The sequence below is a fragment of the Lissotriton vulgaris genome, unplaced genomic scaffold (genome assembly GCF_964263255.1).
Source record: "Lissotriton vulgaris unplaced genomic scaffold, aLisVul1.2 SCAFFOLD_811, whole genome shotgun sequence".
Classification (NCBI taxonomy): Eukaryota; Metazoa; Chordata; class Amphibia; order Caudata; family Salamandridae; genus Lissotriton; species Lissotriton vulgaris.
The window spans coordinates 82,904-109,706 of NW_028252708.1; the positions used below are offsets into that span (position 1 = coordinate 82,904).

Genomic DNA, 26,803 nt, shown 5'->3' on the forward strand with positions numbered 1-26,803 from the left:
ATAGCACCTTCGGTTCAGTGGCTCGCCCATTGAGTAACTTGTCACAGAGCTCCGTGATATTTGTATTGATAGCGCCTTCGGTTCAGTGGCTCGCCCATTGAGTAACTTGTCACAGAGCTCCGTGATATTTGTATTGATAGCACCTTCGGTTCAGTGGCTCGCCCATTGAGTAACTTGTCACAGAGCTCCGTGATATTTGTATTGATAGCACCTTCGATTCACTGGCTCGCCCATTGAATATCTTCTCACAGAGCTTCGTGATATTTGTATTGATAGCACCTTCGGTTCAGTGGCTCGCCCATTGAGTAACTTGTCACAGAGCTCCGTGATATTTGTATTGATAGCACCTTCGGTTCAGTGGCTCGCCCATTGAGTAACTTGTCACAGAGCTCCGTGATATTTGTATTGATAGCACCTTCGGTTCAGTGGCTCGCCCATTGAGTAACTTGTCACAGAGCTCCGTGATATTTGTATTGATAGCACCTTCGGTTCAGTGGCTCGCCCATTGAGTAACTTGTCACAGAGCTCCGTTATATTTGTATTGATAGCACCTTCGGTTCACTGGCTCGCCCATTGAGTAACTTGTCACAGAGCTCCGTGATATTTGTATTGATAGCACCTTCGATTCACTGGCTCGCCCATTGAATATCTTCTCACAGAGCTTCGTGATATTTGTATTGATAGCACCTTCGGTTCAGTGGCTCGCCCATTGAGTAACTTGTCACAGAGCTCCGTGATATTTGTATTGATAGCACCTTCGGTTCAGTGGCTCGCCCATTGAGTAACTTGTCACAGAGCTCTGTGATATTTGTATTGATAGCACCTTCGATTCACTGGCTCGCCCATTGAGTAACTTGTCACAGAGCTTCGTGATATTTGTATTGATAGCACCTTCGGTTCAGTGGCTCGCCCATTGAGTAACTTGTCACAGAGCTCCGTGATATTTGTATTGATAGCACCTTCGGTTCAGTGGCTCGCCCATTGAGTAACTTGTCACAGAGCTCCGTGATATTTGTATTGATAGCACCTTCGGTTCAGTGGCTCGCCCATTGAGTAACTTGTCACAGAGCTCCGTGATATTTGTATTGATAGCACCTTCGGTTCAGTGGCTCGCCCATTGAGTAACTTGTCACAGAGCTTCGTGATATTTGTATTGATAGCACCTTCGGTTCAGTGGCTCGCCCATTGAGTAACTTGTCACAGAGCTCCGTGATATTTGTATTGATAGCACCTTCGGTTCAGTGGCTCGCCCATTGAGTAACTTGTCACAGAGCTCCGTGATATTTGTATTGATAGCACCTTCGGTTCAGTGGCTCGCCCATTGAGTAACTTGTCACAGAGCTCCGTGATATTTGTATTGATAGCACCTTCGGTTCAGTGGCTCGCCCATTGAGTAACTTGTCACAGAGCTCCGTGATATTTGTATTGATAGCACCTTCGGTTCAGTGGCTCGCCCATTGAATATCTTCTCACAGAGCTCCGTGATATTTGTATTGATAGCACCTTCGGTTCAGTGGCTCGCCCATTGAGTAACTTGTCACAGAGCTCCGTGATATTTGTATTGATAGCACCTTCGGTTCAGTGGCTCGCCCATTGAGTAACTTGTCACAGAGCTCCGTGATATTTGTATTGATAGCACCTTCGGTTCAGTGGCTCGCCCATTGAGTAACTTGTCACAGAGCTCCGTGATATTCTTCCACAACAAGATTGCAGACATCCACAACAGCTTTGACAACCAACCCGGAAACCAACCCACCCTACCATCTGCTGACCATCTTCCTCCCGTGAACACCCTTAACGCCTGGAACCCAATCTCCACTGAGGACACCATCCGCCTGATGAACTCCATCCATTCAGGATCCCCCACAGACCCTTGCCCTCACCACATCTTCAACAAAGCAGACTCCGTCATAGCACCGCACCTCAGAGACGTCATCAACTCTTCCTTCAACTCCGCTACCTTCCCAGAAGGCTGGAAACATGCTGAACTCACCGCCCTTCTGAAAAAACCAACAGCCGACCCCACCGAACTCAAAAATTATCGCCCCATCTCGCTTCTTCCATTCCCGGCCAAAGTCATCGAGGAAAGCCGTCAACAACCAGCTCGCCGCCTTCCTCGAAGCCAACAAATCCCTCGACCCCTCACAATCTGGCTTCCGAGCAAAACACAGCACTGAGACCGCCCTCATCGCAGCAACAGACGACATTCGAACTCTACTGGACAATGGAGACACAGTCGCCCTCATCCTCCTCGACCTCTCTGCAGCATTCGATACAGTCTGCCACAGCACCCTTCTACAACGCCTCAATAACATCGGAATCTAAGGAAAAGCACTTGAATGGATCACCTCGTTCCTCACCGGAAGAACCCAGAGAGTCCGCCTTCCTCCATTCAAGTCAGAAGCCTCTGAACTCATATGCGGAGTACCTCAAGGATCCTCACTTAGCCCCACCCTCTTCAACGTATACATGAGCCCCCTCGCGGCCATCGCACGCCAACACAACCTCAACATCATCTCCTACGCGGACGACACTCAACTGATCCTTTCTCTTACCAACGACCCCAGCACCGCCAAAACTAACCTACACGAAGGAATGAAAGAAGTTGCCGAGTGGATGAAACAAAGCCGTCTAAAACTGAACTCAGACAAAACAGAAGTCCTCATCTTAGGTACATCGCCCTCTGCCTGGGACGACTCCTGGTGGCCGGAAGCCCTCGGAAAAGCACCCATCCCGACAGACCACGCACGGAACCTTGGCGTCATCCTGGACTCTTCACTCTCAATGAACAGACAAGTCAGCGCCGTATCCTCTTCCTGCTTCAACATTCTTCGCATGCTCAGAAAAACATTTCGCTGGATCCCCTCCGAAACAAGGAAAACAGTCACCCACGCTCTGGTCACGAGCCGACTGGACTACGGTAACACCCTCTACGCAGGTACCACCGCCAAACTCCAGAAGAAACTCCAACGAATCCAAAACGCCTCAGCCAGGCTCATATTAGACATCCCACGCAACGAACACATCTCTGGTCACCTTAAAGACCTCCACTGGCTACCCGTCAATAAAAGGATCACTTTCCGACTGCTTACCCACGCACACAAATCACTCTACGACATCGGACCAGATTGCCTCAACTCTCGACTATCCTTCTACACCCTCTCCCGCCAACTACGCTCTTCCAGCCAAGCCCTCGCCACTGTACCTCGCATCAACAAGACCACCATGGGAGGCAGATCCTTTTCTTACCTGGCTGCTAAAACATGGAACTCACTCCCCGCTTACCTTCGCCTCACCCAGAACCACCTAGCGTTCAGAAAGCAGCTTAAAACATGGATATTTGACAAATAATCTTCCTCCCCTTCCTAAGCGCCTTGAAACCCTCTGGGTATGTAGTGCGCTATACAAATTTCATGACTTGACTTGACTTGACATAGCACCTTCGGTTCAGTGGCTCGCCCATTGAATATCTTCTCACAGAGCTTCGTGATATTTGTATTGATAGCACCTTCGGTTCAGTGGCTCGCCCATTGAGTAACTTGTCACAGAGCTCCGTGATATTTGTATTGATAGCACCTTCGGTTCAGTGGCTCGCCCATTGAGTAACTTGTCACAGAGCTCCGTGATATTTGTATTGATAGCACCTTCGGTTCAGTGGCTCGCCCATTGAGTAACTTGTCACAGAGCTCCGTGATATTTGTATTGATAGCACCTTCGATTCACTGGCTCGCCCATTGAATATCTTCTCACAGAGCTCCGTGATATTTGTATTGATAGCACCTTCGGTTCAGTGGCTCGCCCATTGAGTAACTTGTCACAGAGCTCCGTGATATTTGTATTGATAGCACCTTCGGTTCAGTGGCTCGCCCATTGAGTAACTTGTCACAGAGCTCCGTGATATTTGTATTGATAGCACCTTCGGTTCAGTGGCTCGCCCATTGAGTAACTTGTCACAGAGCTCCGTGATATTTGTATTGATAGCACCTTCGATTCACTGGCTCGCCCATTGAATATCTTCTCACAGAGCTTCGTGATATTTGTATTGATAGCACCTTCGGTTCAGTGGCTCGCCCATTGAGTAACTTGTCACAGAGCTCCGTGATATTTGTATTGATAGCACCTTCGGTTCAGTGGCTCGCCCATTGAGTAACTTGTCACAGAGCTCCGTGATATTTGTATTGATAGCACCTTCGGTTCAGTGGCTCGCCCATTGAGTAACTTGTCACAGAGCTCCGTGATATTTGTATTGATAGCACCTTCGGTTCAGTGGCTCGCCCATTGAGTAACTTGTCACAGAGCTCCGTGATATTTGTATTGATAGCACCTTCGGTTCAGTGGCTCGCCCATTGAGTAACTTGTCACAGAGCTCCGTGATATTCGTATTGATAGCACCTTCGGTTCAGTGGCTCGCCCATTGAGTAACTTGTCACAGAGCTCCGTGATATTTGTATTGATAGCACCTTCGATTCACTGGCTTGCCCATTGAATATCTTCTCACAGAGCTCCGTGATATTTGTATTGATAGCACCTTCGGTTCAGTGGCTCGCCCATTGAGTAACTTGTCACAGAGCTCCGTGATATTTGTATTGATAGCACCTTCGGTTCAGTGGCTCGCCCATTGAGTAACTTGTCACAGAGCTCCGTGATATTTGTATTGATAGCACCTTCGGTTCAGTGGCTCGCCCATTGAGTAACTTGTCACAGAGCTCCGTGATATTTGTATTGATAGCACCTTCGGTTCAGTGGCTCGCCCATTGAATATCTTCTCACAGAGCTTCGTGATATTTGTATTGATAGCACCTTCGGTTCAGTGGCTCGCCCATTGAGTAACTTGTCACAGAGCTCCGTGATATTTGTATTGATAGCACCTTCGGTTCAGTGGCTCGCCCATTGAGTAACTTGTCACAGAGCTCCGTGATATTTGTATTGATAGCACCTTCGGTTCAGTGGCTCGCCCATTGAGTAACTTGTCACAGAGCTCCGTGATATTTGTATTGATAGCACCTTCGGTTCAGTGGCTCGCCCATTGAGTAACTTGTCACAGAGCTCCGTGATATTTGTATTGATAGCACCTTCGGTTCAGTGGCTCGCCCATTGAGTAACTTGTCACAGAGCTCCGTGATATTTGTATTGATAGCACCTTCGGTTCAGTGGCTCGCCCATTGAGTAACTTGTCACAGAGCTCCGTGATATTTGTATTGATAGCACCTTCGGTTCAGTGGCTCGCCCATTGAGTAACTTGTCACAGAGCTCCGTGATATTTGTATTGATAGCACCTTCGGTTCAGTGGCTCGCCCATTGAGTAACTTGTCACAGAGCTCCGTGATATTTGTATTGATAGCACCTTCGGTTCAGTGGCTCGCCCATTGAGTAACTTGTCACAGAGCTCCGTGATATTTGTATTGATAGCACCTTCGGTTCAGTGGCTCGCCCATTGAGTAACTTGTCACAGAGCTCCGTGATATTTGTATTGATAGCACCTTCGGTTCAGTGGCTCGCCCATTGAGTAACTTGTCACAGAGCTCCGTGATATTTGTATTGATAGCACCTTCGGTTCAGTGGCTCGCCCATTGAGTAACTTGTCACAGAGCTCCGTGATATTCGTATTGATAGCACCTTCGGTTCAGTGGCTCGCCCATTGAGTAACTTGTCACAGAGCTTCGTGATATTTGTATTGATAGCACCTTCGGTTCAGTGGCTCGCCCATTGAGTAACTTGTCACAGAGCTCCGTGATATTTGTATTGATAGCACCTTCGATTCACTGGCTCGCCCATTGAATATCTTCTCACAGAGCTCCGTGATATTTGTATTGATAGCACCTTCGGTTCAGTGGCTCGCCCATTGAGTAACTTGTCACAGAGCTCCGTGATATTTGTATTGATAGCACCTTCGGTTCAGTGGCTCGCCCATTGAGTAACTTGTCACAGAGCTCCGTGATATTTGTATTGATAGCACCTTCGGTTCAGTACCTCGCCCATTGAGTAACTTGTCACAGAGCTCCGTGATATTTGTATTGATAGCACCTTCGGTTCAGTGGCTCGCCCATTGAGTAACTTGTCACAGAGCTCTGTGATATTTGTATTGATAGCACCTTCGGTTCAGTGGCTCGCCCATTGAGTAACTTGTCACAGAGCTCCGTGATATTTGTATTGATAGCACCTTCGGTTCAGTGGCTCGCCCATTGAGTAACTTGTCACAGAGCTCCGTGATATTTGTATTGATAGCACCTTCGGTTCAGTGGCTCGCCCATTGAATATCTTCTCACAGAGCTCCGTGATATTTGTATTGATAGCACCTTCGATTCACTGGCTCGCCCATTGAATATCTTCTCACAGAGCTCCGTGATATTTGTATTGATAGCACCTTCGGTTCAGTGGCTCGCCCATTGAGTAACTTGTCACAGAGCTCCGTGATATTTGTATTGATAGCACCTTCGGTTCAGTGGCTCGCCCATTGAGTAACTTGTCACAGAGCTCCGTGATATTTGTATTGATAGCACCTTCGGTTCAGTGGCTCGCCCATTGAGTAACTTGTCACAGAGCTTCGTGATATTTGTATTGATAGCACCTTCGGTTCAGTGGCTCGCCCATTGAGTAACTTGTCACAGAGCTCCGTGATATTTGTATTGATAGCACCTTCGATTCACTGGCTTGCCCATTGAATATCTTCTCACAGAGCTCCGTGATATTTGTATTGATAGTACCTTCGGTTCAGTGGCTCGCCCATTGAGTAACTTGTCACAGAGCTCCGTGATATTTGTATTGATAGCACCTTCGGTTCAGTGGCTCGCCCATTGAGTAACTTGTCACAGAGCTCCGTGATATTTGTATTGATAGCACCTTCGGTTCAGTGGCTCGCCCATTGAGTAACTTGTCACAGAGCTCCGTGATATTTGTATTGATAGCACCTTCGATTCACTGGCTCGCCCATTGAATATCTTCTCACAGAGCTTCGTGATATTTGTATTGATAGCACCTTCGGTTCAGTGGCTCGCCCATTGAGTAACTTGTCACAGAGCTCCGTGATATTTGTATTGATAGCACCTTCGGTTCAGTGGCTCGCCCATTGAGTAACTTGTCACAGAGCTCTGTGATATTTGTATTGATAGCACCTTCGGTTCAGTGGCTCGCCCATTGAGTAACTTGTCACAGAGCTCCGTGATATGTGTATTGATAGCACCTTCGGTTCAGTGGCTCGCCCATTGAGTAACTTGTCACAGAGCTCCGTGATATTTGTATTGATAGCACCTTCGGTTCAGTGGCTCGCCCATTGAGTAACTTGTCACAGAGCTCCGTGATATTTGTATTGATAGCACCTTCGGTTCAGTGGCTCGCCCATTGAGTAACTTGTCACAGAGCTTCGTGATATTTGTATTGATAGCACCTTCGGTTCAGTGGCTCGCCCATTGAGTAACTTGTCACAGAGCTCCGTGATATTTGTATTGATAGCACCTTCGATTCACTGGCTCGCCCATTGAATATCTTCTCACAGAGCTCTGTGATATTTGTATTGATAGCACCTTCGGTTCAGTGGCTCGCCCATTGAGTAACTTGTCACAGAGCTCCGTGATATTTGTATTGATAGCACCTTCGGTTCAGTGGCTCGCCCATTGAGTAACTTGTCACAGAGCTCCGTGATATTTGTATTGATAGCACCTTCGGTTAAGTGGCTCGCCCATTGAGTAACTTGTCACAGAGCTCCGTGATATTTGTATTGATAGCACCTTCGGTTCAGTGGCTCGCCCATTGAGTAACTTGTCACAGAGCTCCGTGATATTTGTATTGATAGCACCTTCGGTTCAGTGGCTCGCCCATTGAGTAACTTGTCACAGAGCTCCGTGATATTTGTATTGATAGCACCTTCGGTTCAGTGGCTCGCCCATTGAGTAACTTGTCACAGAGCTCCGTGATATTTGTATTGATAGCACCTTCGGTTCAGTGGCTCGCCCATTGAATATCTTCTCACAGAGCTCCGTGATATTTGTATTGATAGCACCTTCGATTCACTGGCTCGCCCATTGAATATCTTCTCACAGAGCTCCGTGATATTTGTATTGATAGCACCTTCGGTTCAGTGGCTCGCCCATTGAGTAACTTGTCACAGAGCTCCGTGATATTTGTATTGATAGCACCTTCGGTTCAGTGGCTCGCCCATTGAGTAACTTGTCACAGAGCTCCGTGATATTTGTATTGATAGCACCTTCGGTTCAGTGGCTCGCCCATTGAATAACTGGTCACAGAGCTCCGTGATATTTGTATTGATAGCACCTTCGGTTCAGTGGCTCGCCCATTGAGTAACTTGTCACAGAGCTCCGTGATATTTGTATTGATAGCGCCTTCGGTTCAGTGGCTCGCCCATTGAGTAACTTGTCACAGAGCTTCGTGATATTTGTATTGATAGCACCTTCGGTTCAGTGGCTCGCCCATTGAGTAACTTGTCACAGAGCTCCGTGATATTTGTATTGATAGCACCTTCGATTCACTGGCTCGCCCATTGAATATCTTCTCACAGAGCTCCGTGATATTTGTATTGATAGCACCTTCGGTTCAGTGGCTCGCCCATTGAGTAACTTGTCACAGAGCTCCGTGATATTTGTATTGATAGCACCTTCGATTCACTGGCTCGCCCATTGAATATCTTCTCACAGAGCTCCGTGATATTTGTATTGATAGTACCTTCGGTTCAGTGGCTCGCCCATTGAGTAACTTGTCACAGAGCTCCGTGATATTTGTATTGATAGCACCTTCGGTTCAGTGGCTCGCCCATTGAGTAACTTGTCACAGAGCTCCGTGATATTTGTATTGATAGGACTACTGGTTCGATGGCTCACCAACTGAATAACTTGTCAAAGAGCTTTGTGACATTTATATTTATAGCACATTCGATTTCATGGCTCGCCCATTGACAAACTTGTCACAGAGCTCCTTGATATGTGTATTATAGCTCTTTTGGTTCAGTGGCTTGCCCACGGAATTCCTTGTCACAGGCGTCCATGATACTTGTATTTATAGCCCTTCAGTTTGATGGCTCGTCCACTGAATAACTTGTCATAGAGCTCTGTAGTATTTGTATTTATGGCTCCTTCGGTTTGATGGCTAACCCATTGACTAACATGCCATAGCTCTGTGATATTTCTATTTATAGCGCCTTCGGTTCAGTGGCTCGGCCACTGAATACTTTGTCATAGGTGTCCATGATACTTGTATTTATAGAGCCTTCACTTTGATGACTTGCCCGCTGAATAACGGCATAAAGCTCTGTGATACTTGTATTTATAGTGCCTTCCGTTCGATGACTTACCCATTAAATAAATTGTGCATAGGACTCTGTGATGTTTGTACTTCTAGTAACTTTGGAACAATGCCTCGCCCATTGAATAACTGTCATAGAGCTCAGTGATGCGTGTATTTATAGTGCTTTCAGTTCAGTGGCTCGCTCATTCAATAACTTGTCATAGACCTCCATGATATTAGTATTTATAGCGCCTTTGGTTCGAGGGCCTACCCATTGACTAACTTGTTATAGGCCTACATGATATTTGTATTTAAAGCTCCTTGGGTTGAGTGGCTCGCCCATTGAATAACTTGTCATAGAATTCTGATATTTATTGTGCTGTCAGTTCAGTGGCTCGCCCATTGAATAACTTGTCATAGAGCTCTGTATTATTTTAATTTGTTGTGCTATCGGTTCTGTGATTCTTCGGCTCGGCTTGAATTACTTGTCCATAGGGCTTGGTGATATCTGTATTTGTAGCGTCTGCAGTTCCACTGCCCACCCATCAAATAACTGGTCCATAATACTCGGTGTTATTAGTTTTTCTCGAACCTGTGAACTTGATGGTGAGGTATAGAATAAGATTACCTGTGATATTTGTATTTATAGTGCAATTGGTGCTGGTGATTGGTTCTGTGTCTGTGCTCTGGCTGCGGTGATTGACACATCTTCAAATGCCCTCTCTCGAGGCCCCTCCCCCTCGTGATCTGGAGCTCTGATTGGCTCTGTGGCTGTGCTCTGACTGCAGTGATTTTTGACACATCTTTAAAGTCCTCTCTTGAAGCCCCTCCCCGGGCTCTGGAGCTGGTGATTGGTTCTGTGTCTGTGCTCTGACTGCAGTGACGTTGACGCATCTTTAAATGTCCCCTCTCGAGGCCCCTTCCTCTGGTGCTCTGGGGCTGTGATTGGTTATGGGTCTGTGCTCTGGCTGCGGTGATTGACACATCTTTAAATTTCCTCTCTTGAAGCCCCTCCCTCTGGTGCTCTGGAGCTGTGATTGGTTCTGTGTCTGTGCTCTGGCTGCAGTGATTGTTGACACATCTTTAAATGTCCCCTCTCGAGGCCCCTCCCTCTGGTGCTCTGGAGCTGTGATTGGTTCTGTGTCTGTGCTCTGGCTGCAGTGATTGTTGACACATCTTTAAATGCCCTCTCTTGAAGCCCCTCCCCCTCGTGCTCTGGAGCTAGTGATTGGTTCTGTGTCTGTGCTCTGGCTGCAGTGATTGTTGACACATCTTTAAATGTCCCCTCTCGAGGCCCCTTCCTCTGGTGCTCTGGGGCTGTGATTGGTTATGGGTCTGTGCTCTGGCTGCAGCGATCGTTGACGCATCTTTAAATGCCCTCTCTTGAAGCCCCTCCCCCTCGTGGTCTGGAGCTGGTGATTGGTTCTGTGCCTGTGCTCTGGAGCTGGTGATTGGTTCTGTGCTCTGGGTGCAGTGATTGTTGACACATCTTTAAATGCCCTCTCTTGAGGCCCCTCCCCCTCGTGATCTGGAGCTGGTGACTGGTTCTGTGTCTGTGCTCTGGCTGCAGTGATGTAAATGTAAATGTGTGTATACTTGTAAAGCGCACTATCACCTAGAAGGTATCTTGGCAATGTATACCGCTGTGGAACCCTTCCTGACTTTCCCTGTGAGATGCCCCTTACTGGGCACCTCCAAGGTGAGGCCAGGCATCCTAGCGCTTTCGGGGCCGTTGTGGAGATTAAGCAAGCTATTGCCCAGAGTTGCAGAGTGGGACGAGTAGGCACCGAGGCGAGAATTATCGAGTCCGTGGACATTGAGCCCAAGACCCGCCGAGGCGGGGAATTGAACCCTGGTCCCGATCCAGATCTCTGCCTCCGGGTCTGCCGCTCTAATAGGAGAGCCACACTTCTCCGCTTTGACTGTTGACACATCTTTAAATGCCCTCTCTTGAGGCCCCTCCCCCTCGTGGTCTGGAGCTGGTGATTGGTTCTGTGTCTGTGCTCTGGCTGCAGTGATTGTTGACACATCTTTCAATTTCCTCTCTTGAAGCCCCTCCCTCTGGTGCTCTGGAGCTGTGATTGGTTGTGTCTGTGCTCTGGCTGCAGTGATTGTTGACACATCTTTAAATGTCCCCTCTCGAGGCCCCTCCCTCTGGTGCTCTGGAGCTGTGATTGGTTCTGTGTCTGTGCTCTGGCTTCAGTGATTGTTGACACATTTATTTTTGACATTTTTAAAGCGCAATGTTACCCGTAGGTGTCCTGGCGCTGACTGATCGCTAGGGGGCATGGGCAGGAGAGTTGGCGTGAAAAGAGACACGTTTTAAGGGCCTTCCTAAATTTGAGCAAATCGGGGATCTGTCTGAGGCTCGAAGGCAGCGCGTTACATGCCTTGGCGGCACCCAGGGATAGACTTCTGCCTCCCCAGCGAACTTTCCTTACTCTGGGGACTACAGCCAACCCCTGCTCGGCTGATCTTAGAGTTCGCACTAGCTTGTACCACTGGAAGAAAGGGGTCATACATTGGGGGCCCAGGCCATGCAGCGCCTTAAAAATCACGCCAAGTGACTTAAACATAATTCTTTTGCGAACTGGCAGCCAATGTAGCTTTACGAGGTCCCGAGAAACTGAGGCGACCTTGGGGGTGCCCGTGATCAGACGTGCTGCTGCATTCTGCAAGATTTGAAGGTTGTCTAAAAGTCCCTGCTGGACATTCAGAAGCAGAGCGTTACAGTAATCCAACCGGGACATCACCAGTCCGGTCACTACTGTCTTCTTATGTTCCCCCGTCAGAAATGGCAGGACTTTCCGGATAGTTTTAAGTACGTAGTGGGTAGCCGAGGACAATGCATTGATTTGTGGTCCGAAGGACAGGGAGTCGTCCATCAAAACACCCATGTTTTTTACCTTTGCCACCGGAGAGGGGGGATACCCCATTCCCTCTGGCCACCAACGAGTGGACCAAAAATTGTCTCTTGACCCAAACAGCAGCACTCTGTTTTTGCAGAATTGAGCTTAAGACAGTTTCCTGCCATCCAGTTGCTCACCTCCCGCATGCAACATCTAAACCGATCTGCTGTGCTGTCCAGTTCTCCCGGACGCAGCGACACAACAATCTGCGTGTTGTCGGCGTAGGATGTAAGATTGAATCCGAAGGATCTAATCACTGGCGCCAGGGTGGAGACATAAACATTGAAATGAGTCGGACTCTGGGATGAGCCCTGCGGGACTCCGCAGGGGAGCACAAATGGCTCCGATTCGAAGTCCCCCTAGGCCACCGACTGAGTCCTGCCGGATAGGAAGGCTTTCAAGATGTCGAGTGTCTTTGCCTGAATCCCGCTGGCCTTCAATCGGTCCACCAGTAATTTATGGTGGACCGTATCGAAGGCCGCTGATAGGTCCAGCAGGATCAGGGCGGCTCTGCCTCCCGCATCCAGCACCCTTCGAATGTCTTCGGCTGATTTAATCAGCGCCGATTCTGTACTGTGTCCCGCCCTGAATCCGTGTTGAGAAGAGTCCAGCATCTCTCCTGATCCCAGGAAGGTGCTAAGCTGTTTGTTTAGTATGCCCTCTATGATTTTAGCTGGGAGGAGTAGTCCAGCGATAGGACGAAAGTTGTTCAAGTCAGTTACATCTAGGTTGTTTTTTTTTTAGAAGGGGCAAGATGGAGGCCTGCTTCCAGCGCAGGGGAAATTCCCCCCTGTCCAGCATGACATTGAACAGGGGGGTGAGTCCCGAGGCAATGGTGGCGGGGGCTTGTTTAGCGATCGTGGCAGGGCAGGGGTCATGAGGGGGGCCTGATTTTATCCTCGTTAGCTGACTTGATACCTCCTCCTCACTGATGGGGGAGAAGTTCTCTAGTGTATCAAGTTTCCTGTTGGTCTCAGGATGCGTTTCTGGGGTAAGATCTGAGGCGTTAATCATGATTTGGTTGTCCAGGGGGTGAAAGATCTTCTCTACCTTACTCAAAAAGAAGTTGGTTAGGTCTTCACATAGTTGGCGACTAGGTGGTATATCTACTGGTTTGGGGGCTGCCAGGGAGGATATTGTGTTAAATAGTTCCTTAGGAGAGTTATTTGCTTCTTTGATACGTTTCGAGAAGAACTCACATTTAGCCTGGTGGATCATTTCCTTGTAAGCTCTCAGCTCTGCATTGAGCAATTTTTTATCCTCTTCCCTATAGTTTTTCCGCCACACTCTTTCTAATTTTTACAGAAAGTTTTGTGGTCCCAAATTTGTTCTGAGAACCAGGGGGCGGAGGGGCTAGTACGAGTGGAATGATAGATAGTTGGGGGCGCAATTTGCAAACAGGCGGCATCCAGCCAGCTTGTGTAGTCTGTGGCTGCTTCTTCCACATTTCTTGAGGTGGGCATTAAAGAGGATTTCAAGAGGCCCTCCAGCGTCTTGCCTTCTATGTTTTTCCATTTCCTAATCCTTTTAATCCTTTTGGGGGGATTTTGGCCTTACTGGGTCTGGTAGGGGGGGGGCTAAGATAATGTTGAAATGGACTGCTGCATGGTCCGACCAGGCGACCGGCTGAACTGCCGTGACCTCTAGGTTGGGATGGTTTGAAAAGATACCATCCAGGGTGTGCCCTGCCTCATGGTTCGGGCCACTGACCAATTGTTTTAGCTCCACCCCATGTAACGGATCCAGGAGATCCTGAGTGTCTGCGTCTGAGCCATTCTCTAGGTGAAAATTAAAGTCCCCTAGTAACGTGAAAGAGTTGGCACAGATAGCTTCTTCTAACAAGCTACTTAAAGCAGAGAGGAAAGGTGCTTTAGCCCCGGGCGGCCTGTAAAGTAGGCAGCCTCTAAGGGTTTGATGGTCAGAGAGGATGAAGTTGAAGACCAGCGCTTCATCTAAATCAGTTACGCCAGGCTTCACTATCCCTCTGAGCGACTTATGGTATATAATGGCCAGCCCTCCGCCTTTCTTCCTTTCTCTGTTCAGCGTGAGACAGACATAGTCCGGGGGAGTGGCAATGACAATATCTGGGCCTGATACTGCGTCTGTGCAGGACTCGGTTATAAAAGCAATCTTAACCTTAGAGTGCTGAATGAGCTCCGCCAGTTCAGTGCTGTGTTTTACCAGGGATCTGGCGTTAAGTAATATGCATTTAATAATGGTGGCCGGCTTTTTATCCTCAGTCGAGATGTGCGAGGCTGTGGGGGATGGTAAAGGTTGCCAAAGTACCTTGGGAAGGGTCTGCTTACAGTTGACACAGTGATGAGGGAGGGACGGCAGGTCATGCTCCATTGCCATGATAACACAGCCATTTGTATCAGTGTAGCCGCCCATCGTCAGTAAGGTGTTGCGGTTATAGACCTGCCGCGGGATGGATTTTGAAGCCATCTGACCAGGGGTTCCGGCCCTCGGCACAGGTCTGGCGCAGACGGGCTTGCCTTTGGCGCGCCGGCGGCGCACCAGCGGCGCGCCCGCTGTGCTTCCTAGGCCATGTTGTCATTTTATGCAGGCAGGGGCGGGCGGGGCGGAGCACTAGACTGCTCGCCCAGCTCGTCTTCCTCCTTCAAAATGGCGGGACTCGTGGGGCGATGTCGCGGGGTTCGAGCCCTGATTAGTGCAAATGCGCAGTTTTTAAAATACAGAGTAAAACATACACAATAGGTTAAAATTAAAATAGAAGCAATATGGGAAAAAGTCACTAGAGTCCCGGCTTCCGCCTCAGGACTGAGAGTACTAACTCACTAGCAATCACATCTTTAAATGTCCCCTGTCGAGGCCCCTCCCTCTGGTGCTCTGGAGCTGTGATTGGTTCTGTGTCTGTGCTCTGGCTGCAGTGATTGTTGACACATCTTTAAATGTCCCCTCTCGAGGCACCTCCCCCTGCTCTGGTGCTGGTGATTGGTTCTGTGTCTGTGCTCTGACTGCAGTGATTGTTGACACATCTTTAAATGTCCCCTCTTGAAGCCCCTCCCCCTGCTCTGGAGCTGGTGATTGGTTCTGTGTCTGTGCTCTGGAGCTGGTGATTGGTTCTGTGTCTGTGCTCTGGCTGCAGTGGTTCTGTGTCTGTGCTCTGGCTGCAGTGATCGTTGACACATCTTTCAATGCCCTCTCTTGAAGCCCCTCCCTCTGGTGCTCTGGAGCTGTGATTGGTTCTGTGTCTGTGCTCTGGCTGCAGTGATTGTTGACACATCTTTAAATGTCCCCTCTCGAGGCCCCTACCTCTGGTGCTCTTGGGCTGGGATTGGTTATAAGTCTGTGCTCTGGCTGCAGTGATTGTTGACCCATCTTCAAATGCCCTCTCTCGAGGCCCCTCCCCCTCGTGATCTGGAGCTGTGATTGGTTCTGTGTCTGTGCTCTGGCTGCAGTGATCCTTGACACATCTTTAAATGTCCCCTCTTGAAGCCCCTCCCCCTGCTCTGGAGCTGATGATTGGTTCTGTGTCTGTGCTCTGGAGCTGGTGATTGGTTCTGTGTCTGTGCTCTGACTGCAGTGATTGTTGACCCATCTTTAAATGTCCCCTCTTGAAGCCCCTCCCTGTGCACCCGAGCTGGGACTGGTTCCGTGTCATTATTTTCATCATACAGCTTAAGTTGAAAGAAGCTCTTTAGCCCCCAGGGGAATACGCTTTTTCAGCATGCTTGTTTATAACTGTAGGTGTAGGTGATTGTTAGAAATGGGATTTCTGGTTGGCTGAGGCTTGCGCCAAAGTCAGGCAGAAACCACCACTCAAGTTAGGGCAAGGAAGTTACACTCCAAAGATAATCCCTGCTCACCCCTTAGCAACGTGACACGAGCAGCAAGGCTGATCTCGGAGGAAATGTGAGTTAAGTATTTGCGCACGCACCCACTAACCTAATCATCCCAGGCCCCCCACAAAAGCAACTCCACACACGGTATATGTAAAAATAGCCTTTGTATTATACCAAACACCTTAGATAATAAATACACACTTTACAATGTGCCATAGGCACAGGCAGAATTTACAGGGGATTATATAAATGGGACAGGGCCACATGGACCACGGTTAGGAATAAGCACTTTTAGAACTAGCACTTGGTAGAGGTAGCACTTTGTAGGAATAACACTTAGAACATAGCACATATAATAACTAGCACCAAATAGCAAATGTAGCACACAACCAGTAACCACTGGTAAAAGGTAAGTACCACCTACGCAACCCTAACCACCTTAGGAAAATATCACGCAGGGAACCATAAACTCACTAGTATAACTATACTAGGAAAAACAACCACCTAAGCATAAAAATACATGTAGGGGTATAGGCCAGAAGCTTTACACATGATGCATGAAAACACGTTCAGCGGTGCAGGTAAGACACATGATGCATAAAAACACATTCACCGGTGTAGGTAAGACACCTAATGCATGAAGACACATTTAGCGGTGTAGGTAAGTAATTACAGATAGCACAAAGATCACATAGGGCATAAACATGTAACCCACACAAGGGCACAACAACAGAACTGTCCCTAGGCCAACTTGGCCTCTCAGGGGCTAGGACGCCCTGTGTCGCCAATGTCGGGGCAGGCTGCGCAGGCAGCCAAAGGAAGATTGCGGAAAGCCTAAACGAAGCAGCTGCCCACTAAGTGCTGGGTAGCTGTAGCAGGGAGCCGGGCACTAGCGTGCTTCCTGGCTCTCTTCTGGGCTTTGAGATGACCAGTAGGGGCTCAAGAACACGTCGGAGCCTCGTGGGCTCAAGGAACAATTGTCACCACTCTGGTGGCAGCGGCTCGCTGCCAACCGGGGCCGCTCTACCTCCTAAAATGCCCCCGGAATGTAGGTGGAGCCTCTCGGGCTCTAGACAACGAAATAGTGCCCTACAATGCCCCCAAGAGCCTCGCAGGCTCTAAATAACAAAATGTCCCCTTTAGTCGTAGGAGTCGCGCTCGGGGGACTCAAGATACAATTATACCCAGAACGAAGGTAGCATTTAGCAGGAGGGGGTGGGCTCCGGCAATGTGCCCGACGCCCCCTCTAACGATAATGGCCCCCGGACCCCCTCATGGGCTCTGAATACTGAGGAAACGCTACCTGGAGCTGAGGAGCGACGCCCACACTCACCGGCTGTTTGGGAAGGCGGCGTCTCCTCTCGGCGGCGTCTCTGCTCTCTCTCCTGTGTCGGACGGTTAACAACTGTGGTGTGCGGGGCTCTCCTCACCTCACGGGAGCCCCGCTTTGCTTCCTTTCTGCCCGCGAGCCTGGCTTCTCTCCACCGGAGCTCGGGGCAGGCTCCCCTCTACTTCCGGTCTCCTGGCGGCCCCGCCCACGTCGGGCTGCCTGACTTCCTGCGGGCCTGCTGGGGTTCTTCTCGGGCTAAGAAAACACGGGGTAGGCTCCCGTTGTAATTAAATATGAAGTCCCTGGCGGGGTGGGCACCCGTCAGGGGGGTGCGCAACTCTGCAAGATCGCGGGGTGGCACCTGCTATGAAAGCACCAAAAAATCGGCAAATATGCAGCGTGGGCAGCCGCTTTCTCCTTGAACAAAAAGGGGCAAGTGGCCATCAAATCAGCTCTCCTGGCAAGTGGAAAGAAAAGCGCTTCCCAGCGCTATGGGGACAAATTCAGCGCTCCCAGGCGCTGCAGGAACAAAGAAGTAGGGCCAAGCGCTCCCCAGCGCTAGTGTCCCCCAAAGTCAAGCAAAAGTCCCTCAGGAGGTGGGGGGGGGGGCAAAGGCTGGGCCCAGAGGCCAGCTCACAGGGCCCTCCAGGCAGGGAGGCAGTCCCCAGTGGCGGTCCAAATTAGGATCAGCAAGAGAGAACATTTTCATGGGGTCAAAGCCCCTTTTTATATACACATTTCCCTTTGTTTAGGCTTCAGTGTGAAGGGAAAAACCAGTCGCAGCTGGTTTTGGAGCACTCTGTTGTGCTCAACCACTCTTCCCATTCACTAGTCAAGCTAGGGTCATCAGTCACACCACAGGGGGCGGAGCCAGTATTGTGTAGGGAAAGCCCAGCCCTATTCAGGTCCCAGGTGCACCCCTCCCTCACATTAACATGCAAATCTCCCATTCACCAACAGGGCAGACCCATCCTGACTCCTGGAGCCAGGCTCACCAGCCAGCTCCAGCCAATCACAAGCCAGACAGCCAATTCACATAATTTACTCAGACAGGCCAACTTCTAGAAGTGGCACTTCCACACACTATACACCATCATGCCGCACACATCATCGCGCAGCATTTAATCACACGAGTCCGCACATACCAAACTCGCCCCTGCACTCCCCATGCATCAGGAACTAACATGGACACATACATTCCCCATGCATTCCTATGGGAGGGCAGGCCAACCTCACTACACGCACTCACTTTACCCTGGGACACAGTGGTAAAGTGCGCAGAAGCCAAAAATAACTAAGACTGGGTCACCATAAAAAGCAAAAAGTTTAGGGGTGAACCTGCCAGAAGGGCCAAGTCCAACAGTGATCTCTTGTTTTCCCCGCCTGCTCATGACTGTAGGTTTATTGGGGGAGAGGGGTGGGTGGGTCTGAGTCGCTGCTCTTGGACTGTGCAGCACGCTTGTCCAGGACTGTGAATGACTGTAGGTTTGATGTGGTCTCTTGTTCAGTGCGCTTGTCCAGGACTGTGAATGACTGCAGGTTTGATGTGCTCTCTTGTTAAGTGCGCTTGTCCAGGGCTGTGAATGACTGTAGGTTTGATGTGGTCTCTTGTTCAGTGCGCTTCTCCAGGACTGTTAATGACTGTAGGTTTGATGTGGTCTCTTGTTCAGTGCGCTTGTCCAGGACTGTGAATGACTGCAGGCTTGATGTGCTCTCTTGTTCAGTGCGCTTGCCCAGGACTGTGAATGACTGTAGGTTTGATGTGGTCTCTTGTTCAGTGCGCTTGTCCAGGACTGTGAATGACTGTAGGTTTGATGTGGTCTCTTGTTCAGTGCGCTTGTCCAGGACTGTGAATGACTGCAGGTTTGATGTGGTCTCTTGTTCAGTGCGCTTGTCCAGGAATGTGAATGACTGTAGGTTTGATGTGGTCTCTTGTTCAGTGCGCTTGTCCAGGACTGTGAATGACTGTAGGTTTGATGTGGTCTCTTGTTCAGTGCGCTTGTCCAGGAATGTGAATGAATGTAGGTTTGATGTGGTCTCTTGTTCAGTGCGCTTGTCCAGGACTGTGAATGACTGCAGGTTTGATATGCTCTCTTGTTCAGTGCGCTTGTCCAGGACTGTGAATGATGTGCTCTCTTGTTCAGTGCGCTTGTCCAGGACTGTGAATGACTGCAGGTTTGATGTGACCTCTTGTTCAGTGCGCTTGTCCAGGACTGTGAATGACTGCAGGTTTGATGTGCTCTCTTGTTCAGTGCGCTTGTCCAGGACTGTGAATGACTGCAGGTTTGATGTGCTCTCTTGTTCAGTGCGCTTGCCCAGGACTGAGAATGACTGCAGGTTTGATGTGGTCTCTTGTTCAGTGCGCTTGTCCAGGACTGTGAATGACTGCAGGTTTGATGTGCTCTCTTGTTCAGTGCGCTTGTCCAGGACTGTGAATGATTGCGGGTTTGATGTGCCCTCTTGTTCAGTGCGCTTGTCCAGGACTGTGAATGACTGCAGGTTTGATGTGACCTCTTGTTCAGTGCGCTTGTCCATGACTGTGAATGACTGCAGGTTTGATGTGCTCTCTTGTTCAGTGTGCTTGTCCTGGACTGTGAATGACTGTAGGTTTGATGTGCTCTCTTGTTCAGTGCGCTTGTCCAGGACTGTGAATGATGTGCTCTCTTGTTCAGTGCGCTTGTCCAGGACTGTGAATGACTGCAGGTTTGATATGGCCTCTTGTTCAGTGCGCTTGTCCAGGACTGTGAATTACTGTAGGTTTGGAGGGGCCGGAGTCGGTGCCCGTGGACTGTGGCAGCAGACAGGAGGTGGCTGGTGTCAACATGCTTCTGGTGGGTTGCTGATACATGTAACTTTCTTAAAAAGTCTACTTAATTCTACATCTGTGTGTGCACCTCTGTTCAGTTTAACAGCCTGGCTGGTTAATAATGAGCTCCATTGCAATCCTATCCAGATTCTTTTGTTTTCTGAAGTAGTGAACCTGAAACATTATTCATCTGTGGTGGACCTGCAGTGTTTTGTGTGATCGAGGGTTTGTGATCAACCGAGGTATTACTTGGAAAAACAGTGGAATGTCTCCCATTGCTGTTTGATATCCACTGTGAAGCTCCATGTTACAAACAGACCATGACACGCCAGGCTGCAAAATCCATGACATGCCTCCAGTTCAGGGCTGGAGATGTCACAATGCATGACGTTTGCCAGCTCTGTGGGGGAAGAAAAAAGCCACTTGATAATGGGAAGCATTGATGCTGCGTATGTGATTGTAATATAGCGAGTTTGCTGACTGTGTCGGTAGTGGGGAAGCTGCAAGCTGCGTTATGGTGGAGAGTGACTAGTGAGCAAGGCAGAAATCTGCCTGTCTATCATTCAACAGTGAGTGGGATGTTTCGGTTGTATTGCTGAGCATGGGATAAGACGATAATTAAGCTTAAAATAATTGGTTGAGGCATACAGTGAATGTCATTGGATGAAGCCTAAAAGGTCATCTGGAAATACTGTGCCCACAAGAAGTAAATGTGTTATTTTTCACAGCAGTATGTACTATTGCACAGATGATACCTTTTTGTCAGGTTTAAAGATTGATTTCAATAACACGTGGGTGGTCAACGAAGGTTCTGAAATTGTGTCTGCCGCGGTAAGAGTTGAACTAAAATGTGCGGTCTGTCCAGGCACGCCTACTTTGCTATAACTGAGTGCACTGTGTCTCTTGCTCCGTAGGTGAGGCCCACAGAGCATGTCCACAATGGTTTACCCAAGAGAAGAGAAGCTGGAGAAGCTGTCGCAGGAGGAGATCATCTCCAACACCAAGCTGGTGATACAGGGCCTGGAGGCCCTGAAGAACGAGCACAACTCCATCCTGCACAGCCTGCTGGAGACCATCAAGTGTCTCAAGAAAGATGAGGAGGCCAACCTTGTGCATGAGAAGTCCAGCCTCCTGCGCAAGTCGGTGGAAATGATCGAGCTGGGCCTCGGCGAGGCACAGGTGAGACAGCCAGGGGTCTGGGGGGCTTGGACAAGGAGTCCAGCTCTGGGTGAGGCACTTACTTGAAGCGCTAGTAAGGGCTAGGGCTCTGGGGATCTATGTGCTCCGAGCACCTCTCGATATCTCTGTGGTCATCGTCTTTGTGATTTCACGAGTAAATCTACCTGGATTAGAATGCAGATGACCTTTATGCCTGCCCATTACTCACCACAGTAGTTCTCCATTCAGTTGGAATCTGGAGGCAAACACATGGCTTAAAGACGTTAATGAATCCGCCTGCATGTTCTTGTTGGGAAGACGCGAGTCTTCACAGCAGATTCCATTTAACAGGTGAGGAGTGATGTCTGTAAAAGACCACACACCACAGTTCGGAAGCAACCTTTCCTCAGGTTTGATTGTCACTTCAGGGAAGTGATTGAGCTCTGAAGGACCACATGGGACGTACGTCTTCTAAAGGACAGTAAGTTACTGCTGTTAACTGAGACCTTTGTGGGACTCCAATGACTCTCACAGGAGGCAAGCACGCGTGTAGGGTCCCTGACGGGAAGTGAGTCCCGTAGGGAGCTCTTTCGTCAGCTGGCCATGGTACACACTGGTCTCATTCTGTGGTCTGGGATTATACGGCTGGATTTAGCTAGACCAAGGGAAATTTCAATCACGGTGGCATGATTTTGCAACATTTTGAAGTACATTTCTTATGCAAAATGCCTGAGCTTGTGCCACATCGTTCATGTAAAAATCCTGTCACAGGCGCAAACTGAACAAACAGAATGCAAGCAGCTGTTGTTCATGTGAAGTGTAATTGCACTGTTTTCTTTAGCACAAAATGTGATTTTGCATTCTAGAATATGCAAGATGATGCATTTTGGGCTAAAAAGTAGCACAAAATGCCAGTCCAGCATTTTGTGTAAATATTTATAATATTTTGGACATTTCACGTAATTTCTGCAACTTCTTGCCCCATGTTAGGGCTGCACGTGGTTCATTTCACCTCCCCTCCCATGTCCGGGGTCAGCCATTCCTTTTATCAAGTGGGTGCATGTTGTGCCTGGGAGTGATGCGGGGATAAACACCATGGCTTCTTCCCTCCTGCTCAGGTGATGATGGCCTTGTCGAACCACCTGAATGCAGTGGAGTCAGAGAAGCAGAAGTTGCGGGCGCAGGTGCGTCGGTTATGCCAGGAGAACCAGTGGCTCCGGGACGAGCTGGCCAACACCCAACAGAAACTGCAGCGCAGTGAACAGACGGTGGCACAGCTAGAGGAGGAGAAGAAACATCTGGAGTTCATGAACCAGCTCAAGAAGTACGATGAGGACATCTCGCCTTCGGTAAGAATGCCCTTCTCCGTCACATCTGTTTGCTTCTTCTTTTGTACTTGTGCTAAAGTGAGAATACAACTAAAGGGAGAATGGTCCTGGTGCATGATTGATGACTTGTGGTGAGGAAGAGTGGCCTGGTGGAGGACAGAGGATTCAAGGCGGAGGAGAATACACGCGTCACAAAGAGTGAGGTTCCATCGTACACGATAGATCTCAGTGGTGTGGAGACTAGGACCATGTTACTGGATAGAACTCTCACAGTAGGAGAGAGCAGGGGCATAGTAAGGATAGATGACTCAAAGGGGAGATTACTGTTGTGCTACTGGTTGTGACTCCCGGCGGAGAAGAGTAGGGCTGCATTACAGGATAGATGACTCCCAGTTTTAGCAGGGATTGTAAAACGGATAGCCGTCTCATAGTGAGGAGTGCAGGGCCAGGCTCAGCATATAGGAGTCACAAAGGGGAGCACAGAGCTGTTGTGTTAAATGATGGATCACCCCCAGAGAGAATCTAGGACTCTCACCGGCTCCGCAGAGTAGAGTGCTAGTACAGAATAGGTGAGTCCTGGCGGGGGAAGGTACGTTCATTGTGCAGGATAGATGGCTTTAAGAGACTAAGCACTTGATACAGGTTCAATCACTCATAGAGGGTGTAGGCTTGTAGTACAGGATGGATGACTCTCGGCAAAGAGAGCAGAGCAATATTACAGAATTGATGAATCCTGTCGGGTGAGCCTCCGGTAGTGGTACAGGATGGCTGAGTCCATGTGGCAGGTGCTGAGTCCGTGTGGAAGGTTATGGCTCACATTTGGGTGGTTAGACTTGTGGTACAGCATAAAAGACTCATCTTTGTGACAAGTGAATCAAGCTGTCTTGGAATAGGGCTGAGGCACAGTGGAAGTATCTGCCTCTGTGAAGGCAGAATAGCAGTCCAAGGCAAATGGGATTCGGTTAAAGCAAGATCTCCTGAATTCTACTTCCATGAATGTTTTACACTTCATCCAACTAAAAACACATTATATTTTCTCTCTCTCAGGAGGAGAAAGAGGGAGATTCCACCAAAGAGACCTTGGACGATCTGTTCCCAAACGAGGAGGAAGATAATGGCCAAGGAAGTAAGTATGTTTTCCGATCTTGTCTCAAGCCATGTCCATTGCACCCCCCTATCCCTCCATCTGTGAGCCGCAGGTCGTGACCATTTCACCTCGCCCCTCCCCTATCTGCGAGGCAAAGTATGTGCGATGAGTGCTGAATGTTACAATTTTACAGTTTTACATGTGTTGTAGTTTTGCTCATTAATTTTTACTTTTTCTGTTGGTTGTTCATTGGAGGGATGGGGGATATGATATGAATTTAATATATAGAACTCTTCTGTATCAACATTCTTGTTACAATTAGACTCCAGTGTAGAAATTCCATTCCTGAGCAATTAACTACTGACTGAAGTGGAAGGACCACCGCCATGTCAAATTCACCTTGAAAGTGCCCTCTTCTTCACTACAAAATTTGATGACGAGCTCCGTGACGAGCATATATGAGCATTATGTTGGAGGTGTTTCATAAGGAAATTGGACCCAATGAATGAATGAATGAAGCCAGATTTATATCGCGCAACTTAGCCCCAGAGGGGCGACCCAAGACATTCGTTCTTTTATGGAGATTTGTGTACTCCTAGATTTGACTCTGCCCATCTCATAATTCTGCCATTGGTTTCCTGCAGTGCCCAATTCAGCATTTGTGCAGTAGTGACTGCCTTGCAATAATAACTTTCTTCAGTTGGTGACTGCGTGACTCAAAGGTGGAACGGAGCGCAAACAACAGCTCTAGGTATCTTGACCTCCTAAGGAAGACTCTTTGTTACTCAACTTGTTTGATCCACGTTAGTGATTGCTTGAGATACTGTCACTTTTGGAAACATGCGAAGAGTTAGGCTGAATGAACTGCTTGTTCAGCCTCGACCCTTACATGTGCGATGACCGGATTACTTTGAACTGAGAGCGAGGTGATCCTCCTGCGAGTTGCTGTCGGGCGGACAACATCGTGCGTTGAACAGAATTCACTTACATACTGGGAGCATTTATGAATGAAGCAACTTCTTTAGCAGAACATATGTAGCTCTTACCATCTTTGTCTTTTCTTCGGCATTTATTCCAGACGCAATTTGACTATGGGGGCAACATGGACTTGATGATGGGCCGCACTTGCTTCAGAGGAAACAACTTAAGCAAGTTCATCTTCTCATTGAACCAGATCATACCATGGAACAGAGCGATCATTTAATGAACCTTGAAGATGAAAAAAATTGTATTGGCTCATCTAAAAACTGACTATTTTTGTATAATTTTACAGCTATGTCTATTTCTGCAGCCACTTTTCCCCCACCTCAGGAACTCTTGAGTACACAATGGAACCAACAACATCAGTGATACCCCCACTCACATTCGTGGTACTTCCTGGCAAACCATCCATGGAATGGGACAAGTGGGTAGACATGTTTGATTATTACACTGAGGCGATGGGCGGGCAAGTCTTCATTTTGGAACGGAAGACCAGTGTGTATTTCATTATTTACCTATTGGCCTGGACAATCATGGTCAACCAATAGCTGATAACCTTTAAGGAAGTGAGGCAAAGACGTGACGATATGTTTGCTAAAGAAACAAATATAGTAAAGTTTAGGCATACTTTTTACACTCAACTAAAAAAGATTACGTAGTCGGTTGATGAGTTTATTTGAAGTTTGCGACAACTGTAGGTAAAGTGCTAATGTTGGAACATGACTGTTGAGTTAATATGTGATCAATTGATAGTGCAGTAATAGAGTAAAAAGATGCAAGAGAGGTTCTGAGCAGCAAAACTACTCTTCCTTAAATGACATAATTGATCTAAGCAAGGCAGTTTAAGAGTTGAAGTATTGTGAGAGAGATGGGAAAAAGGGAAGTGAGTGGGTGTGGGGAATTATCTGTAGTGAATAAAGCAGAGGCGGCAATTGTAACAAAGGTTAATTAGCATTACCAACAAGTTGGGTAGGAGATTAGGAAAAGATGTGGCTACCTGAAGACTGGGAGGAAGAGGATGTAACTGATGTTGGAGCAGCTACCAACCTCAAATTCTAAAAATTGCAATGCCATCAATCGACAATTTCGCAAGTGAGGGGGAAAGGGATATTTCACCCATCAAGTGCAAGGATATCAGTAAAACAAACTGAGTGACTACAGTCCGAGATGACCACAAAAAGAAAATTGTAGGGATGGAATTTGGGTGTGGAGGGCGATAGTGAAGGTGCAGAAATGTAAACCTAAAGCTGAATTTATCATCCGTGGAAGGAGGGTTCATCTGATGGTGGAGTCTGGGTCAATGTACTCGAGAGTGCCTAAAAGCATGTTTCATCATGAAGGAGTAAGTACGGAATTAATGGTGCAAACATCCGCCCTGGAGGTCATTAGGGTGATAAGATTGACATTTCAAAAGTGTACTTAGCTGTGAATGGCCCACCTATTCTTGGAGGGGTCCCTCAGTATGACCTTCCAATAATTAATTCCCATAGGGCTCCAAATTAGGTAATAGTGGAGATTACAATTGATGAAATAATTGATAGCGCAAAGGGAGTTTTCCAAGAACCACTTTGGGAGTTGAAAGGCTATGCGCCTAAAATTGTTTTAAAACCAAATGCCATACCTGTTTAGCACAAGTTGAGAAGGATAACATTGGTTGTGCGTGATGAGACAAAAACAGCTTTAAAGGACATGGTGAATGAAGGTGTTGTAGAACCGGTAGAAAACTCAAGTTGGATTTCCCCTGTTATTTCTGAAAAGGCATAGGGGAAGTTAAGCCTGTGTGTAGATCTATGCAGTGTGAATCAGAACTTAGTTGTTGACAGTTTCCCATTATCAAACATGAATAAGCTTGTCTTGCTACTTAAAGGGGTGGGGGAGGGGGGTGCTTCTCTAAGCTTGATGTTAAGAAGGCCTACCATCAGATTTGACTCTAGGATGATTGTAAACAGATTACAGTGTTCAAAACCATTTTTAAATTCACACTTAACCCTTTTCTTTATCCTCTGCTGCTAGTGGGTTCCAAAGAATGATGTCCAGTTTAATGAGAGGCTTGGAAAATGTTTTCTATTTTCAAGATGACATATTAATGTTTGGCAAGATTATGGAGGAGCACAACGTTGTGCTAAAACAACCATTGGATAGGCAAGATGAACCTCTACTAAAG

General features: G+C 48.2%; 1 protein-coding gene across 2 annotated transcripts in view; it reads left to right on the forward strand.

Annotated features, from left to right (window-relative positions):
- LOC147662067 (kinesin light chain 1-like) overlaps window positions 1–26,803 on the forward strand; it is a 427,072-nt gene that overhangs the window by 76,620 nt on the left and 323,649 nt on the right. For both annotated transcript variants that reach the window (XR_015305983.1, XM_086951131.1), the window contains exons 2-4: window positions 21,000–21,264; window positions 22,362–22,592; window positions 23,619–23,697. Coding sequence is in view for 1 of the 2 variants with exons in the window: in XM_086951131.1 (XP_086807257.1) it covers window positions 21,016–21,264; window positions 22,362–22,592; window positions 23,619–23,697 (559 nt within the window). In the remaining variant the exon portion in view is untranslated. The remainder of the gene's footprint in view (window positions 1–20,999; window positions 21,265–22,361; window positions 22,593–23,618; window positions 23,698–26,803) is intronic.